Here is a 19,291-nt window from a genome sequence, read left to right as displayed (position 1 = left end):
CCCCCAAACGTACACAAACAATTATTCTGTAAAACAATAAGTGTGTATTATGCTCACAATTTTGTGGGTCAGGAATCATGGCAGGGCATAGCAGAGATAGATTATTTTTAATGTTTATTTTTGAGAGAATAAACATTATGTTTAATGTTTATTTTTGAGAGAAAATATTTTTAATGTATTTTTGAGAGAAAGAGAGGCAGAGCATGCGTGGGAGAGGGGCAGAGAGAGAGAGGGAGACACAGAATTTAAGCAGGCTCCAGACTCAGATGTCAGCACAGAGCCCAATGAGGGGCTCGAACCCACGAACCATGAGATCATGAGCTGAGCGAAAGTCAGAGGCTTAACCAACTGAGATTCCCAGGCACCCCAGAAATAGATTATTTTTACTTCACAAAGCCTGGAGTCTCAGCTGGGGTAGTTTGAACAGCTGGAAATGTCTCAGTTCTGCTATTGGCTGGGTTTCCTGATTCTTCACAATATATCTGCTGGGGTTCCAATGTACTCCAACTCTTCACTCACATATCTGCCTGGAAAAGCTGGAACAGCTGAGCAACGGCGGGCATTGCTCTCTTTCCATGGGATCTCTCCTGACAGCCACTCCAGCAGCGCAACCTCAGGGTAATCAGATTTCTTATACATCTCAGAGCTCCAAGACTGAGTGCTCCAAGAGACCTGGGCAGATGGGAGCTGCAAGATTTCTTGTAATGACCCAGCCTCAGAAGTCCCAAAATGTCAATTCTACTGCATTCAGTTCTTTAAGCAAATCGCTTAGGCCAGTCCTGATGAAAAGGGAGAGGGGAATTAGACTCTACCTTTCAATGGGAGAGGTCGCAAAGAATTTGCCACCATGTTTAGCCCACTGTTTCAGGTTAGTAAAAAATTCTGAGCTCATTCTTTCTGAGCTCATCATTTCTTACTGATGCAACCACTAGCCAAAGGGCAAAGATGCTTGTTGATGTAGTCTTTATAGGTCAGCCTGCTGGAGAACAGAGTCCCTGGAGGGACAAAGAGAAGATATTCAGCACGTTCAATGACTCTCCTAATCCTCACTGCTGATGTTAGGGCTCTTAAGCACTGTGCCAGTTATGCAGGGGTATTGTTTTTGAGAACATAGGAATGACTATAAGGAGACAGAACTGTATAATTATCTATTACCTACATTTGTACCTCCCACTCTGGTACTTTTTACAATTGTAGTTTTAATGAGTGTTCACAGAAAGTTTTCGCTTGGACCAAAATTTCATTTCCAGAATACACCCTCCATTTCTGGTACATCAATTTTTCAAAACCTATGGATAAAATAGCCTTACCTCTGGTTGGAATCTCCCCATTGAAATATTCTTGCAAGTGATTCTTACAGTAAGGCAGCTAGCAACGAGCCAGTCTGTATGTGCTAGTATACTGAGGTTTGGGGTGCTGTGTGCTTGTACTCCAAGAGTCTAGCAACACTACATGCTGTGTTTGTCCTCTTCCAGGACAAAGCTTTGAGGTTTGCTTTTCAAAAAAATTTGAAGGTGGGGGGGTGTAGAGGGCAGAGAATGGTGGAGTCTCAGGTGAAGGCCTTAAAAATCTTACCCCAACGTCCTCTTTAGTTTACCTTAGAAATTAAATAGTTAATACCTTCTTCACCAAATACTAGTAAAGTAGGAATTGTCTTATATTTCTTCCAGAATCTTCTGCTAACCAGTGAATATCTGTCCAATGATTTTCAAACATTTTGTAGTCTCATTTTAAACTAAGTCTTATCACACTTTTCTGGTGATCAGAAATCAGAAAAAAGCTTGTTTCTCCTGAACTAGCTACATACTTCTGATGACAGGTAATTTAGGGCACATTCATATCATAAGACTTCTGACCCTTCCTGTCCTGAGACCAGGTGATTCTGAAGAGTGAGTGTAAGTCACTTCTATAACAAGGCAGCTAGCAAAAACTTAATGATACACAGAATTGACTTTGACCTATCCCCCTTAAACCAAACTAAATGTTTCCCTAACTCAACTTCTCTTAGTTGGATCCCAAAAATGTCTTCAGCCACTCCAGTGATTTTACTGAAGAAGGCCAAGGAGGAGGTGTTGAGGTGGAAAGAGTCAGTTGTCACAATCATCAGTTAATATGTATGACCATGAGGACACATTGATAGGAACCCACTCAGAGACTCAGAAAGGGCCCTTTAAATGAAGGATGCTGGAGCTACGTAACTTTGGGGTAAATTCACTTGCCTTTTGGCAGATGATTTTACCTTGAGGTGAGGGAGCTGTTGCTCTTGTCTGTTTCTGTGACTAGATCAGGGACACCCCAATTCACCCTGACAGACTCGTGCCTCCACCCCCCACCATATGCTAAATCACAGGGAATAATGACACACATTTAAATTGTTCTCTTCCAGAAGTTCCAGACTCCTTCTGCAAATTCACTTAATTTCATCCTGGAGACCTTTGTTTGCTCACAGGGGATCCAGGGGAATGGCAGTCTTTTGTTTCAACTATCATCTCCTGCTTCAAACGGGAAAAACCTTCTTATCCTACATTTACATAAATAAGGGCAGAACTTCACCTGATTCTTAGCCGAACAAAGATCTGCTTCAAAGAAACTTTCTGCCTCCTTTCCCAGAGGTTGGAGAGGCTCACTTAATTTTTAACCCCACCCCCTTTAGTGGGTACCTGTAAGTATCCTCTGCTTCAAGAAGTACCCTGTTACTCAAGCATAAAGTTAACCCCTTTGAAAAGATCCAAAAAGTAGGTATAAGCTTTTTTAAGTGAGTACAAGCTTGATTTTTTGATTGATTGATTGATTGATTGATTGTAATGTTTTAGGTTAGATGATAGGGAGCATACACAACTTACTGTTCTCAAGGACCTTATAAGTTGGAATTCAATACTTTACCTAACATTAAGTACCCACTATGTGCCAGATGGGATGGTGGAAGCTCAGAATCAGTAATAAAAAACACAAATTCAACCTGATAGAGCTTATGGAGATCAAGTAAATAAATAAGTAAATAATAAACATAGCATATAATGTCCAGAATTGACAAGTGCTATGAAGAAAAACAAAGATGTGCTTGCCAGTGAGATGAGTGTGTCCCATTTACTCAGGCAGTCTGAGAAAATCTCTCTGGAATATGTAATTGGAGACACATTAGGTGAAAGGATGAGCTATGTAACTATATGGGGAAAGATACAGGTTTTTCCAAGCAGAGAGGGTAGGCATGAACACCTAAATTTGGGAATTACAACACTAACTCTTAATAACAATAAAAGTTGTTAATGAGTCACAAGAACTCTAAATAAGGCATCAGAAATATCATTCATTCATTTATTCAATGAATAATTACTGAGTCCTGTTACGGTCTGAGGAATCTATGAACATGAGGTCCTAGGAGGGCACAACTAAGATTAGCAGGAATGACACAGTGTATGCCCTCCAAGGAGACATATTCTGATGTGGAAATAAATTTCAAAGAAAGGGGATTACAATACAGTGCAATGAGGGTCAGACACTGTAAATTTACTTAAGAGGGATACATAAATAAGCTGTGGGTGGCAGGTGGGGTCCACATGGGTGCCTGAGAATGTGAGCACTCGGGAGCACCTGATCTCTAAATTAAATCCAGAGGAAACAGTGGGAGTTACCCAAAAGCCAGAGTAACATAGCAAATTTCAGCCACATGCAAAGTCCTGGAAAAGCAAGAGCATGCTAGGTTAAAGAAATGTGGAATTGACACCTTTGCAACAAACCAGGTTCAGATTGCAAATGGCCTTACAGGTTTTATCAAGATCACCCCATACCCAGACAACAATGGGAGAAGTGGCTCCCCTCAGCCTTATACTTTAGAGAGATCACTCTGCCTGCAACATGAAGGATTCACGGGTTCATGGACTAAAGAGAAGAAGTAGGGTGAAGGAAAGGGGATGGATTTAAGAGTCATGATGTAAGGTCAATCTTCAGGACTCCATGACTGGTTGAAAAGAGAGAATTACAAATTAGTAACACTGAAGAGGGAGAGCTGACTTCAAAGGATAGATTTGCAGTAAGTTTTGGATAATGTATTAGATTTGAAGAAAGGAGTTTGATGCAGAGTTGAGGCTAAGAGTCCCTTCATATAGCTAGCTATTCCTTCAGTAAGAATTATTGAGTTCTCTGTACCGGGCACTCTAATTACTACTGTACATTTATTATATCACTTAATAGTCACAACAAATCTATGTGGGCTATTGTCATTCCTGTTACAGATAAGGAAACTGAGGTATCGAGTAATTGAGTAAATTGTCTTTGGTCACATAGCTAGCAAATGTAAAGATAATACAAACTTCCAATCTAAAGAACAAATATCAGTCCCACTACTTTATAATCATTTCTCATTTTTTTTTTAATTTTTTTTTTCAATGTTTGTTTATTTTTGGGACAGCGAGAGACAGAGCACGAACGGGGGAGGGGCAGAGAGAGGGAGACACAGAATCGGAAACAGGCTCCAGGCTCTGAGCCATCAGCCCAGAGCCCGACGCGGGGCTCGAACTCCTGGACCGCGAGATCGTGACCTGGCTGAAGTCGGACGCTTAACCGACTGCGCCACCCAGGCGCCCCTAATCATTTCTCATTTTACCAAAAAAGAAAAAAATGTATTTCTCACAAGACCATAGGATTTTTGATTTTTTATTTAACATTTGTTCATTTTTGAGAGACAGAGAGGGACACAATGTGAGTGGGGGAGGGGCAGAGAAAGAGGGAGACATGGAATCCGAAGCAGGCTGCAGGCTCCAGGCTCTGAGCTGTCAGCACAGAGCCCAACACGTGGGGCTCGAACCCATACACTGTGAGATCATGACCTGAGTTGAAGTCAGAGGTTTAACCAAATGAGCCACCCAGGCGCCCAGACTTTTGGCTGTTTAAAATATACAAAGAAACAAACTTCCTCTCATCATAAAATAAACAAACCAAAATATTGTCACTAGTGAAGAGACACAAAATGACTAATGCTGGCTCTGAAAGCATTCCAAAGAGAAATTCACCAAAACGTTTTCAGCAATGGCAACACAGTTTATAAAAATATATAGCCTTCCAAGGAAACTATTGCAAAGAGAAAATCACTGGCATTGATAAATTCTTGAATTTTAAAACATTATCGAAATGTTTTTCAGATTCATAGCCCTAACATAAGAAAAATTATGCAGGCCTTACTCTCAGGCTGGAATAGCTTGTGCAGTGCACAATTATAGAATTAGTAATTCTAATTGATGCACTCAGTGATTTAATCGGCAGAGAAGAATGAAAACAAATGAACTTGAAGAAATTGGGGCCTGTGCTATGGATGTAGCTCCTTCTTTCTATTGATTTATTGATTACACGTCTTGGGACTGCTATCATTTAAAGACAGCATTTTCTATGAGCATAGCTGGAAAATTTTATTCTGGAGCTTCTAAATTTGAATGGCTGCAAGTTAATTCCCTTTCAATATGTTGTTAATTTCCCTATAAGAAAGGAATCGGAAAATGGAATCACTGTGACTGTATCTGTACAGAATGAACTCCTAGTTTAGTCTAGATCTCTATACAACCTTTGTTCATTAAAAAAATGTAGCATTTTCAAGGCATGGATCGAAGTTGAGTGAAAAATTTTGCACAATTTATACTATACCTAGTTTTGGAGTCGTGCATGAGTTTTGTTAAATTGATTTTATTAAATTGAAAATGTTGATTTAAAAAAAAAAAAAGAATTAGCTCAAAGACGTTTACCCAAAGGCTACTCCTAAAAGATGAAAATTATCACCAGTCATGAGGCTCCTTCTTTTTCTCTGGCTTGATAATTAAATCACACTTTTCCTTAATACTTGGGAGGAGATAGGCTCCACAATGGTGTCTACAAAGATGTCTGAGATTCTTAAAATGAGACTCTCAGCATCGACAGAAAAATTTTTACCTATAATTTATTTTAGAAAATGACAAGTGATTCTCTAGAAATTCAAGATCAATAAACCTGTTTCTCTAGATTTTCTTTTAAAAATACACATTTTTGTTCCCTCAACCTTTAAAAAGTCTATTTTAAATGACCTACTTTTAAACTGGTTTTTTAGTTAAGTGTGTCATACCTGGATGTAGTTGACTTAAAAGTGTTTCACTCCTTGCTATTTCTTTCTAAACTAATTATTTTATTTTTAGTCATTCTGACTAGTGTGGGATATTTTCTCTAGAGAATGGAGTCTCTTTCAATAGGAAAGTGGATGGGAAGAGCATAGATTTGTTCTGGGCACGAGTGTTTTATGTTATAATGTTCTGCGTCTGTGAGCAGTTAATATTATTTACCAATGAGCACCACATAATTGCTCTGTTTAACGCACTGTCCATATGCAGGTGAAAGGGTGGTGAGGAACCGATCTGAGGTCGATCTGATATAGGACTTCAAAGCATTATCAACAGGTGGTTGTCCACTCCTTTTGTAAAAGTCTCCAGGGAAAAATTCCACAGTTGTTTTTCATCATAAATCCATCTGTATTGCATCCCTCTGCCAGGAAAGTGTGTCTAGTATCTGTCCAAAATCCCTCCAGTTTAGATGTAAGTCCATTTGCTCTATGTGTGACCTTCATTGATACAAAAACAAAAAAAACAAAAAACAAAAAACAGCTGCTCACCATCTTGTATGTAATAATCTTTCATTATTAGGATCAGCCTTCGTATATCAAGCTAACTTCTTGGCTGCTACAAGAGCCTTGGGTAGAAACTGTATGATTTGGGAAAGAAAATGCTATGTACTGATTGGAGTGATTGCACTATTACACAGCTTTATTCTTCATAGGTTGGCTCTGTCTTTGAATTGGAGAATTATGATCTAATTTAAATCACCCATTTAAGAGAATAGGCTGATCCCTGTTCGAGGCTGTGCAACAACTTGAAACATGTACTCCAAAACTGTCCTCAGAAAACTGGTATTTCACATGAGCCTAGCACTAAGAGTAAATGGTGATTTTACTCAGTATGAAAAGACTTCCAAAGACCACTAAAAGAAATAATCCTTATTCAAAGATCAGTTGCTAACATATTTACATACAATGCACAAAAGTGCAGCCAAAGCATTCTAACAAAAATTTTTTTTTCAAATTGCCCCCACAAATATCTACTGAATACATGCTATGTCACAGTCACTATGCTTTATTACACAGTATTATTCTAGAAGGATTCCTGCAGTAGCCTCCATGGATCTCCCTCCTGGTGTTCATACCCTGATGTGATTCCCCTCCCCTTGTACAAAGGCAGAACCTTGACTTGGTCCCAACAAACAGAAGATGGCAAAAGTAATGGGGTGTATGTGATTGTGTGATCATGTACATAAGATTATAGTGCCCATCTTGCTAGAGTCTCTCTCCCTTGCTGGCTCTAGGAAGCAGGCAGGCATGTTGGATAATGAAAGCAAGGAAATGAAGGTGGCTTCTAGAGGCAGAGAGGGGCCTCCAGCCAAGAGCCTATAAGGGTCTCCAGCCAGAACTCAGCAAGAAAAAGAATCTCTCAGTTCTACAATCACAATGAACTGAATTCTGCCAAAGGCCTGAATGTACTTGGAAGCAGATCCTTCTCCTGTTGACCCTCAGATGAGAACGCAGCTCTGGCTGACACCTGATTGCCTGTGAGACCTCCCCTGAGCAGAAGACATGGTTTGGCGGAGCCTACACTCCTTATTCACAAAAACTGGGAGATAACAAATGTGTGTTGCTTCAAGCCACTAATGTTGTGGTAATATTGTCACAAAGTAACAAGTAACCAGGTCCTCTGTCTTTCTCTGTCTTTCTTGACCTTGAAAATTTGGGAGCATGCAGGCCAGTTATTTTGTAAAGTCCCTCAATCTGGGTATGTTTGTTTGGAAATCCCTCAATCTGATCCTCATGATTAGATTCAGATTCAGGAGTAACAGAAGTGATCTTGTATCCTTCTCAGCATATCCTATCAAAAGGTGTATATGCTTTATACATATAAGTGTATTATTGTATACATAAGTGATATTAAATTGATCACGTAGTTAGATCCACAAGTTTTTTCATTGTAAAGATACGATTTTCCCATGATAACTGATAAAAAAAAAAAAAACTTGTGAGGAGATACTTTAAGACTATGTAAACATCCCATTCATCATCAAACTCTCACTTATTAGTTTTAGCAATCACTGATGATTTTCTAACTACATAGTTCCTTTTGTATTTATTAGCTGGCATTCTCTTCTTTCTATTGACTTACTTCTCTAGCGATTTCTTTATATCAGAGTGAAATCACAGTTTCTTATTTTAGTCAGTGGTTACAATTTGCTATTACTTTATATTTTGATATTCAAATTGATCCGGATTTGTTCATTGGAAGCTCCCTTCAGCTACATCCTCTGTCCTTCTGATATGTTGCCATCATTTTAAGCCTTTCTAATTTTCTAGCACAAGATTTTCCAGGCATATCTTATACGTTTCCTGTCCTAGACCTGGAACTTTTTCTCCAAAGACTCTTGGTTCCTTTTAAAGTGGAGAATGGCATTTAGAAGCCAAAGTCTGGGTACTTAGTGTACTCATTGCTATTGAAATGTTATTGCTGCTAGTACCTCCCAGTGAGAAAGCTGAAGTAGATACAGAGATATATTTAACAAAATATGTGTATGACCAATGCACTAAAAACTAGAAGATATTACCAGGAAAACTTTTAAAAGACTAGAATAAATGGATAAATATACTATATTCGTGGATTGTAGGACTCATTAAGATATCAATTATGAAGATGTCTTCTTAGCATATTATAAGGTTGCAAGTCTATATATTGGCTGGGATTGTGGTCACATCTGAGGCTTGACTGGGGAAATATCTGCTTTTGTGCTCAAAAAGTTTGGTAGCAGAATTTTCTTTGTTGTATTGTGAAGACTGAGGGATTCATTTGTTTTTTTGCTGACTAGAGCTCCTTCTAGGCTGTCAGCTAGAGGATACCCACAGTTCTCAGAAACTGCCTGTACTTCATCATGTGGGATTTCCCTGCATGATACACAACTACACCCCCCATATTTAATTTTTAACCTCCAATTCTATTTCAATACTACAATGTATGTTCTAGTCTTCCCCCTTCAATAGTTAGAAACTTGGATATCATTATAAGTGCAAATATATTAATTTTCTCAAGCCTGGAATATACAGGATTGCTGCAAGGGGGCAGAATATACTGTGTGGCATTTGGGGGGAAAAAAGCAAAGCAGGAAAGTTTTTCATGACTTTTATAATTCAAATTCTTTTTTTTTTGAAAGGAACTTGATCATAGATTTATTTTTTTCTGGTTGTATGATCAAAACCTTCAACAGTAGAGGTAGGTAAAAGCCAAATCATGTTGAACTTTGTAAGCCATATTAGAGAGTTTGGGCTTTATTCCAGTATATTGGGAACTGGAAGGCTTTCCGTTAAATCATTGCACATTTATTTGTTGTGAATAGCAGTAACAGCATTTTTGAAGTTATTTCCTGGTAATGTTTGTTATTTACTCAATCTTCAACTCATTCTACAACAAGATTGGAGATGCTTAGTGCAATCTGTACCAGCAAGTTAACACATTAAATAATCTAGCAAATAGGGATAAAGAATAAAATGGAGCTGGGGAACAAGAGGTCAGGGTGAGGTCAATGCAAAATATGCTCCCCTTTAAGAACTTTACAATTACAGAGGTTTTGTTACAAATTTTATCTGAGATCTCTGGAGACTAGAACAGTCTGAAATACCTCATCTCCCAATCCCTTGTGATATGCTCACTTCATATAACAGGCCTTCACAGTAACCCCCAATCTACCATGTACATCACAGAGAATTCAGACCCACTGATGGGAGAATCCATAAACTGTTTTATTTTGTTTTGTTTTCAAGTAACTTTTCAGAAAACTTCCTGGTTTCTAATAATTTGACCTTTTCAGTTTAAAAGAAAAAAATGGACATTTAGATAGTTTACTTAATCAAGACAACCAACAGAAGCAAATAATTCAAGCCAAAAATTCACTCCATCTTTTGTAGGTAAGCAGAATTTTAAATCATAATTGACCTCCTGTTAGGAGAAATGCGTGGATTTCCACAGGGAAAAACTGAGCACCGAGGGCAGTCTCTAGCTCATGAGCACTGTAATCACACATCAGGATCATAGTAACAAATTAGAGCTCACATTTTAAAATCTGATATAATTTATCATGCATTATGTCACATTCTACTGCTTTGCTTACTTTTTATTGGCTTGTGGTTACTTATATACAACAGTGAAGTGTCAGAAACTGAAGTTACAGAAAGACAACTATTTAATGCAGGAAGGATAAACCATTGCATTGGGGGGATTGGAAGGCATTTTCTAAAGTTCTTACATTATCAATTTAATCATGCGTTTCTATGTAGTGAGTAATGTCTTACATTCTTGCCAAGAGTATTTTGAAAGGACTTTGTTAAAAGTATGTCAGCTCGATTACTTAGGGTATATCACTGATAATAGTGTCCTTCACACGTAGTGAAACATACAACTCCTGATTTAATTCTACCCCCAAATTAGGTCACTGCAAAATACCATATTAAAACTGCAAATTGCGGGACAAGAAGATGGAGATGAGAACAAAGCAAAAGGAAGACACCAACTTCATTCTTGTAAAGCATGATTGGGACAGGGCAAAACAGAGTAGGAAGGCTGAGCCCTTTTAAACTGATACTTTTTTGTAGTGTGTGTGTGTGTGTGTGTGTGTGCGCGCGCGCGCGCGCGCGCCCGTGTTAATCCCATTTAAATATGACGAATTAACTTAAACTTGGGCTAATGGGCTGCTGTGCACTGTACCCGCCTAGTGCCTGTGCTCTCAAGTTAACCTCATTGTACAGAGGTGCCCTTGTTCTCTGACTTCATACACAAACCATCATAATTATTTCAGTTTACCTTTTCCTTTTCCTAGGAAATCTTGTTCCAGCCATGAAAAGGGAATGTTTGATGCAGACACCTAATTTGTAACTATTATTGTCGTTAATATTAACATTTTAAACACGGGAATGGCTTTGTTGGAAGTTACCCACCAGGACCCGCAAATCTGTGGCGCACGCCCCAGCTCTCCTTAACCCGCACGGTTGCTGGGGTGCTTCGAACCCCCGGGGCTGACTGGGCTCCGAGGAAGGTCGATGATCCCGGTTTCTCCCAGACCCAAGCCCTGGGTTGGAGGAAAGCGAGGCCAGACGGTCATTGTTCAGTCAGCCCAGAGGAAAAAGTGCCCAGGGTAGCAGCGCCTCTTACTTTGCGTGGAAACTTCCCCTAGCTCCAGCTTTCGGGATTTAGGATGGGCGCACACATCGCGACTCTCCCTTTCTGACAGCGGGGCATCTGCGAACACACCCACAGTCACCTTTGCGCGCTCCCCTGGATCCCGCTCAGCACACAGCGCACCCCAGCGGTGGCGTGGCCTCCTTCCAGCCGTGGCCACTTAGCTTCCGGAGAGCTCGCCAGTTGCCTCCGCCGCCGCCTTGGAATCTGGGGACCTGAGACACTGCGAGACCCGGTTTCCACCAGACCCCAGGGAGGACGCGCGGCTGCAGCGCCTGCCCCACCCGCCACACCTGGGAGCGGTGAGGACCGGGAGAGGAGGGGCGCGGCAAGAGGCTGGCCAGGAGCCCGAGCAGCTTCGCCGAAAGCCAGCCGGACTGGAGCAAGGCGGAGGGGGAGGGTCTCGGGGCAGAGTCCTGCTCCTCCGAGGGAGGGACCCCAGCTGGGGTGGAAAACAGCACAAACCAGCTGCAGAGACTCGGGGCGCGGATCATGGAGCGGGCCAGCCCGAGCCCCGGGGGGTCGCAGTTGCAGCGGGACCAGGATTCGGTGGAAGCGTGGCTGGATGATCACTGGGACTTTACCTTCTCTTACTTTGTTAGGAAAGCCACCAGGTAAGAAGAGGACCCCCTGGAAGACTCAGCCGGGTCGCTGAGAGTGACCTGGGGGCTCATCTCTCTCCCCTGTTGAATTTTCCCCTGCCTTCACCGTTAAACAACCTCCGTTCCCAGGCCCTTGGCTTTTTAAGTAGGTCCTTGGTCCTGTTAGGGTATAGAGACCTCGACTTTATGGCAAGTACAGTCGAAAAGCCCAAACATGGGATTCGATCCAACTTGCTCACAAAGTTCAAATACAAAAATGTACATGCGGACCCCCCCCGCCCCCCAGACATACACCTCGGCTGCCCTGGTATTCCCTGAGAGCAAGATTATTTACATACACCCGCGCTCATGGGCCTTCCTCCAGCCCTTCTCTAGCCTCCTGGTCCCCCTAAATCTCCTTAGCGAAACCAAAACAGTTTTTGAGCCCCTTCCCTGCAGCTCCGGAAGCACCATTTCCAACTCGGTCCTAGCGGCTCCGCTCCTCCCCCGTCCCCCCTCGTCCCGGCCCTTGGCGGGGCGGGGAAGCCGGGGTAGGGGCGAGACCACGAGGAGCCCAAAGGCTGCAACATGCCGGAATCTTCCCAGAGTAAGTGCTGTCGCCTTTTGCCCCCTTCCAGTCCTTAGTTTGGCCCGCGCGTTTCCTTTCACTCTCTCCTGTTCCCAAGGCGGCGCCGCTGAAACCGCTCCGCAGAGGGGTTCGCGGCGCGCACACAAAGGGCGCGGGGGAGGCGCGGCGGGAGCGGACAGCTGGGGGCTGGCGGGTCCCGCGCGGCCCCAGCCGACCCCAGAGGCCAGCTCTTTCTGGTCGAGAGCCAAGCGCCGGGCGGCCGCTGCGGAGGGCTGGGAGGAGGGCGCCTGTCCTTTGGGAGGCGGCCGCCCGGGGGGCAGTTGGGCGCGCGTGGGAAACGCTCGCCTTGAGTTGGGAAGGCATTGGGGCTGAAGCCGAGGAAGGAGGAGGTGGAGAGGGGAGTGTGTGGCGGGCGGATCCCTCAAAGCCTGAGGAGTTGGTGGGAAGCCGACTCGGGCTGATTCCAGGACGCACCTCTTCGGAGAAGGGTCCCGTGTCCTCCGCCGCCACATCCAGGCAGCGGCCGTCGGGCAGCCGGCGCTGGCCGCCTCGGCCGCTAGGGAGACGCACTCGAGGCGGTGATGGTGGAGCGGCCAGCCGGGGCACGGCGCTGGGGTCCCACCCGCCCGCGCTCCGTCTCCGCTGTGCCGGGCGCTCCCCACCAGGGGGCGGCGCAGCGCGGGACGAGCGGGCGGCGGCTGGCAGCGGCGCGGTGGCGGGGTCGGTAGGGGAGCGGGCTTGGAGTCACCGCCTCACCTGGGCACGTCGTCGCCCCCCGGCGCCTCTGGAATCCAGGGTCTGCGGAGCCCGCATGGTCCGCACTTCGAACTTCCCTTGTTTGATATGTTGCCCTTTGGAGACAAAACCAGGTAGTTCCTTCAGCATCCCCTCCCTTCCCACTTTCCCTGGGGGCGCGGGGCCGGGTGCTGGGGTGGTGGCGCCCGGGTCACAGCAGCGGAGGAATCTTCATTGAAAATGGACTGTCTGACATTTTTGTTTTCCTTTATTCTCTTGCGGTGTATTACTTTGGTATCTTAGAAGGGACTCTTTTTTTAAGGCTGTTTTTCCTAACGAATTTGTATCGATTTCATTACTTTCGGGGTTTTTTTGATAGAGGCTACTGCTTAGGGCAAATCTTACCTCTTCTGTTTAATTACTCCGCCCTCTTTTTAAAGTTGGCTTCCCCATTTTGGCCTTCTTCCTTCAGAATCTTAAATCTGGAGCAAGCGGAGGATAAACCCTGGAAAGAAAGTGATTTCTTTTCAAAACACACTTTTCTGCGAGTGTAGGGTAAGGCACTAAGACCATCTAGATCTGGAATTGCTGATTGCTGTGGCCGACAGTTTTCAGCGGTCACCTGCTACTCCGAGGCCATCTGCCCCTCGTTTCCTTTTCCCCTTGCACTCATCCACCTTTCTGCCCTCGTTGAACGGGGAGTGAGCAGGAGAACTGGGCTGATTTTTTTTTTTTAAGTGTGTCAAGGTGTTTTTGGGAGGTGGCATATTACTAATAGTTGAAAGAAAAAAGTGATTTGTCTTATAAATCAACATAAATTGTCCTTTTCTTTTTTTCCCATCTCTCCCTTTAAAGTCAGAAATTTGGGATTGTTTGGTGGTTCTTTTTAAGTAGTCATAGGTAAGAACACCTCATTCCGAGCCTGCCAAAACTTTGAAAAACATTTTACTGGAAAATAAATGGAAAGAATTAAATTTACTTTTCTTTTCACATTACTTCTTCTCCCAAGTAGCAAAAGATTAAAATCCCAATTTCTCAAAATTACACTGCTCTGTGTAAAATTTAGATCATCTGAGACTCTATATGAAGATTTTTTAAGTTAGCTTTTGTATTATAGTTTATATTGACATAGGCTGACCACTTTCTCTGATATGTGTGTGTTGTGTGTATATATTCTTATGTATTTATAAGAGCTTATGTTGAATAGGAGTTGGAAAACGAAAGTATAAAATGTTTAAGAGTAGTACAGGCCCTCAGTTTTAAGAGTTATGAAGTGCTGAAAGTTGTCAGTTTAAAGAATATAATCTAAGAGCTTGTGTGTAGTCAGAGGTTCCCGTTTGGTCTTATATTTGGTGGCATTAACTGGAGATTTAAGATTGCGAGATTAGACAGTAGTTGATTATAAAAATGCCAAACTTCTAAACCCAGTGTGAGTCTTATGGTTGTAGTAAAAATTTATTTGCAGACATTTTAACTTTACAGCTAAGATTTTTTTTTTTTAACTAGAAGCTCACATTACTTTGCTTTTTTCCTTTTGTTACATTTTGTAAGTGTAATGTGAATACTGTCAGTGATTCAGAAAACCCATGAAACAGTTCTGTAGAAACATTTAACATGTTTTAAAATTTAAAAGAAATTTGGATACACTTAGATTGGCCATCTGTGAGTGTAGACAGGCATGTGAATGGAACTGTTTCTACATTATTTGATTTGATTGTTGTCATTTGACATTCATGCATGCCTCTTTATCCTATCTCCAGACTGAATGATCTGTACTCAATAGTAGTCATCGAACAGAATGAAGGTTCTGGCATTCCTAAATTCTCATTTAAATACCCATGGGTTTGGTTGACCTCGAAAGCAATTCTGCCGCTGTATTAGATTGTTTCCTGTATCTTCAAATACAAAGCTAAGCACCCAGTTAAAAGCTAAAAGCTTGGAGCACAGATGCTTTTTAGTAATCACAGACTGTTGATGTGAATTTGAGAGTGTTGGTTGAACAATCCATAACATAATCTTTTGGCATAAAAAAATAATTTGAGACTAGTAAAAGTACAACATATGGAAAATTTCCACCCTCACTATTCTAGACAACTTCCTCAGTCCTACCCGCCTGAGATACTGTGTTAATCAAGGGCTCTAATCTTCATGTATTTGCAAATGAAGTCTTCTGGGTGCTAATGCCACTTAAACAGCTGTTGTTATTCTTGACAGCATATTAAAATAATGTTACCTTTCATTAGTTACTAATCATCTCTGCCATTGTCGGTGATGTTATAGTTTATTTAGCATGGTAGGGGTAACATGATTGACTTTACTGCTTTGTTTTGTACTAGGCTAAAGCTTGAGAATATTTGGCATATAATGAAAATAGGAGTTACTAAGTGAGGACAAGTTTTTATGATCGCTTGGATCAAAGTCCAGAAACAGAAGTTTTACACTCCCAAGTAGCTTTCTGCGATAGACCTTTTATTTGACACTGCAAAGCTGTGCTGAATTACTTGACATTTTTTTCTTCATTATTTTTTCTCATCTCTAAAAGCTTAACATTTTTATTTGCAAGATATTTATTTTAAAATCAGATGATGGATATAAAATAAATATTGCTATCTACTTTTAAAAATTATTGTGTCTGTAATTATATAGGAATATAATTTTCAATTTTCAGACAACTGATTTGTTAAGCATATTTGATCAAACTGTCACTAAGTGTTGAATATAATAAAACCCTGTGATTGTTGACTCAGTCTGACTTTAATATTATTTATAATATTTTTATGATGGTAAATCTGATGCAATAACGGCCTTTTCTTTTTGTATTGTTTATAACCAGGGTTCATATAGCCAGCTCTAAACTGCTTTTTAGTGCCCTAAGAGTACTCATATGTATGGAATTCCTTTCTCCTAGAAGAAGCTGTAGGAGCCCCTGAAATAATGTTTCTCATGGCCCCTTCTATCTCTAGTGTTCTCAAGGTTTCAAAATCAGACCCATTTTAGAGCCTGCAGTACAAGGTCATGGTTCCTAAGAATGTGGTAGAATTAATGCAGTCGCAACTAGTCACAGATGGTATCTCAAAATAAATCTATCTGCTTAGCTAACAAAATCTGAAATAGGCATATAGTACAATTCAGTAGCTTTTTTTCAGATCTGTATTTTCCTAGGATCATGTTTTCAACATCTCAAGACATGCAATATTTAACATTTTGAATATGTTGTGCAACAAAATTTTCTTTTTAAGTAATTCCACCTAAGCAGTTAAATATTTAAAATATCTGAAACTGGCTTTCAAGTTGTACAGGTAAAGTTTCATCCTTATCTGATTACAGGGAATGTGTCTTAGTAATATGCTTCCTTTCCTTTAAATTTGAAAACACAAATTAACTTAGAACTTTGAACTTCCCAGTACATTTTAATAATGCTCAGGAAAGATTTCTTCCATCGTTGAAAAGGTTACGCAGAACTGGTTGATGTTTATTGGTTTATTCCCAAAACATTTTTCACATTAATAATTTATTAAACCTATAACTGTTAGGTTCAGTTAGATTTGCTCTTTGTTCTCAGAGTTGATTGTAGGATAAAAACCTCTTCCTAGGATGAAAGCCTTTGGTAAAGACTTAAGGACAATTAAATAAATCACTGAGTTGGTTGATAGTGGAGGGTTGAAAAATGACTAATTTCTGAATTTAGGATGCAGACTAGCTACTGACTTTGCAGGACTTCCGATGAAATTCGTTTAGCTGGACAGATGTAGATTCCATTACAGCTGATTGATGTGGTCTTGGAAATATCTGTTCTATCAGGTTCTCAGCAAAAAGTGCCTGGGAGCTATATACCTAGGCATAAAAATTGAAGAAAGTCTTTCCACATGAGTCATTCATCTGATACTTAGCTCTGTAATCTTATTTACTGACTTGGTATTCTCATTTTGTTTGGAATTATATATATTTTTTCATGATGTAAATGTTGTATTCATTTTCTCTAACTGGTGGGAATTTATACTTATGGCCAACCAAATGTTTCAGGCAGGTAAAGCTAACTGAGTGTTAGGTTTTTAAGAATCATTTTGGTAAGTATTCTAAAAAGCTTTTTGAGACACTTGGGACACTCAGCTGGTTAAGCATCCAATTCTTGATTTTGACTCAGGTCATGATCTCACAATTTGTGAGATCTAGCCCCGTATCAGGCTCTGCACTGACAGCGTGGAGCCTGCCTGGGATTCTCTCTCTCTCCCTCTCTGTCTGCCCCCGTTCCCCTCTCTCTCAAAAATAAATAAATAAAAACATTAAAAAGATAAAATAATTAAAAAGCTTTTAAAGATATTTATTTATTTCTCTGGTTTATAGTTTGTACTAAGCATGCTTTTTAAAGTGTTATGTGCCATTGTTAGCTTCTGTATCCTTCAAGACTTTCCCCTTGATTCTGAATTCTAAAATCAGCAAATTATCTTCTGTGAATAATTTTATTAAATCTAAACTTGGGAGAAAAAAAGATCTCCATCTAATATATCCTTAGTGATAATTATAAAAAAAAATAGCAATCATTATTTCTACTCTCTGTTGAATACCTATGCTGAGGTTGAAAGAAGAGAAAAAAATCCTGACCCTTTAAGCTGATGAAATAATTAAAACACACACACATACACACATGCAGGATTTTTGAACTTTAGATTTAGAAAAAATCTTTAATCCAGTGTTTCTCAAACTTAAGTAATGTTCTCCTGATAAGAAAGACATTCTTATTGATCTGTGGTATGTTAGTTAGAAAACTTTTGGTCATATGTAACCCTACTTGAATTTATACAAAATTGTCTTACATAATTAAGTGCCTGGAAATAGATTTGTCTGTGAAATTCATCTGATCAAATATTGTCGGGATTCTGTTTGTATGTAAATCTGTTTAATCTGTTTGTCCTTCCTTCAGCCCATCCATCCATCCATCTATCCATCCCATCCTTCCATTCATTTTTTGGCCCTGTGCTGTGTTGGCTTTATTCTGTATGCTTTCTTTATGTGCTGGAAGCGTTTTCATGGCAACTTTCTGTGGGTCTTAAAATCCTGATGTTAGAGAACTACCGAGTCATCTGTGTCAGTCCTCTCAAACTTTCTCTGGCCTTGCTTGAGTCATGTGCCTGCTCTGGTCCAGTCAGTGTATCCAGAAGAATAGGGTCGTCCGACTACTTTCTTGGGGCAGGTAACCCATAATGTGATATGCCATTGAAGGAGAGGGAATTCCTAAAAGAAAGTGATATAGGCATAGCCAGAAATTCTAGGTATCTACCATACCTAGTGTTGGACTTCCTTGTATTTAATGTTGGTTAAATATGGGATTCCTAAGAGTAGGTATAATTTAATCATAATTTCAGCATTTTTCCAATTGTAATACCAAAATAAATTTATAAGCTAACTATGAATAAGAATGGTAAAACTCCAGCCAGATGCAGATTGACAGTATTTATTACATCACCCTTGCAGACTGCATATGGCCCTGACTGCTCAATAAAGAGTTTGGTGAGGTCAGTTCACCTTTGCTACAGTTGCCCTAATGATGATTCACTTCTCCCACTGGGTCCGAACAGTCATGAAGCTTTTATTGCTATAGCATAGCTTTTGTGTTTTTTTTTTTTTGTTTTTGTTTTTGTTTTTTTTTGCTTGGTTTGAAAGCACACTTGCAGATTAAATTTGTCTGTTTTTTATTTTTTTCTTTATCCTAGAACCATTGAGCTGTTCGTATGGTTGTAAACACAGATATAAATCTGAGTGTTAAAATTGTAGGCTAGTACTTGGTTTGAAGGTGGTCATCCCAGTATTTTAAAGTGTACTTCTTTCACCGTTTTTAGGGGTTTTAATTGTCATCAGTGTGAAAACACAAAATTAGAACATTTTCATAGAAAAATTACAGATCTTTAAAACGTACTTGTTTTGGATTCTCAGGCCTTCTCATACCTCAGATTGAAAAATGGCAATCTAGTGCAGTCTTTCCCATATGCAAAACAAATCAATTTACATATTTACAGCATAGATGTCAGTTATGATGTGTTCTTTCAGATGTAAGTAGGTTTTCCTTTAAGGAACGTTTTTCATACATGTGATTGCAAATGCATGGAAAATTACAA

The 19,291-nt window shown here is 40.6% G+C and overlaps 1 protein-coding gene across 5 annotated transcripts in view; it reads left to right on the top strand.

Annotated features, from left to right (window-relative positions):
* The first annotated feature begins 11,464 nt into the window (after window positions 1-11,464).
* The window catches only part of PDE5A (phosphodiesterase 5A), a 138,562-nt gene continuing 130,735 nt past the window's right edge, over window positions 11,465-19,291 (top strand). Inside the window, exon 1 of one of the 5 annotated variants that reach the window (XM_047091487.1) lies at window positions 11,465-11,887. In XM_047091487.1, the coding sequence (XP_046947443.1) occupies window positions 11,766-11,887 (122 nt within the window). In that variant the 5' untranslated portion in view covers window positions 11,465-11,765. Of the gene's footprint in view, window positions 11,888-12,383; window positions 12,462-13,232; window positions 13,313-19,291 lie in introns of those variants that run through there. The other 4 variants (XM_047091483.1, XM_047091486.1, XM_047091485.1 and 1 more) reach the window with 4 other exon arrangements.

This window comes from Lynx rufus, unplaced genomic scaffold (assembly GCF_022079265.1).
Source record: "Lynx rufus isolate CCGP_SWC_20201006 ecotype Redwood Valley unplaced genomic scaffold, mLynRuf1.p SCAF_3, whole genome shotgun sequence".
Taxonomy (NCBI): domain Eukaryota; kingdom Metazoa; phylum Chordata; class Mammalia; order Carnivora; family Felidae; genus Lynx; species Lynx rufus.
The sequence above is the reverse complement of the archived record's forward strand: the minus strand, read 5'-3'. Positions and strand labels throughout refer to the sequence as shown.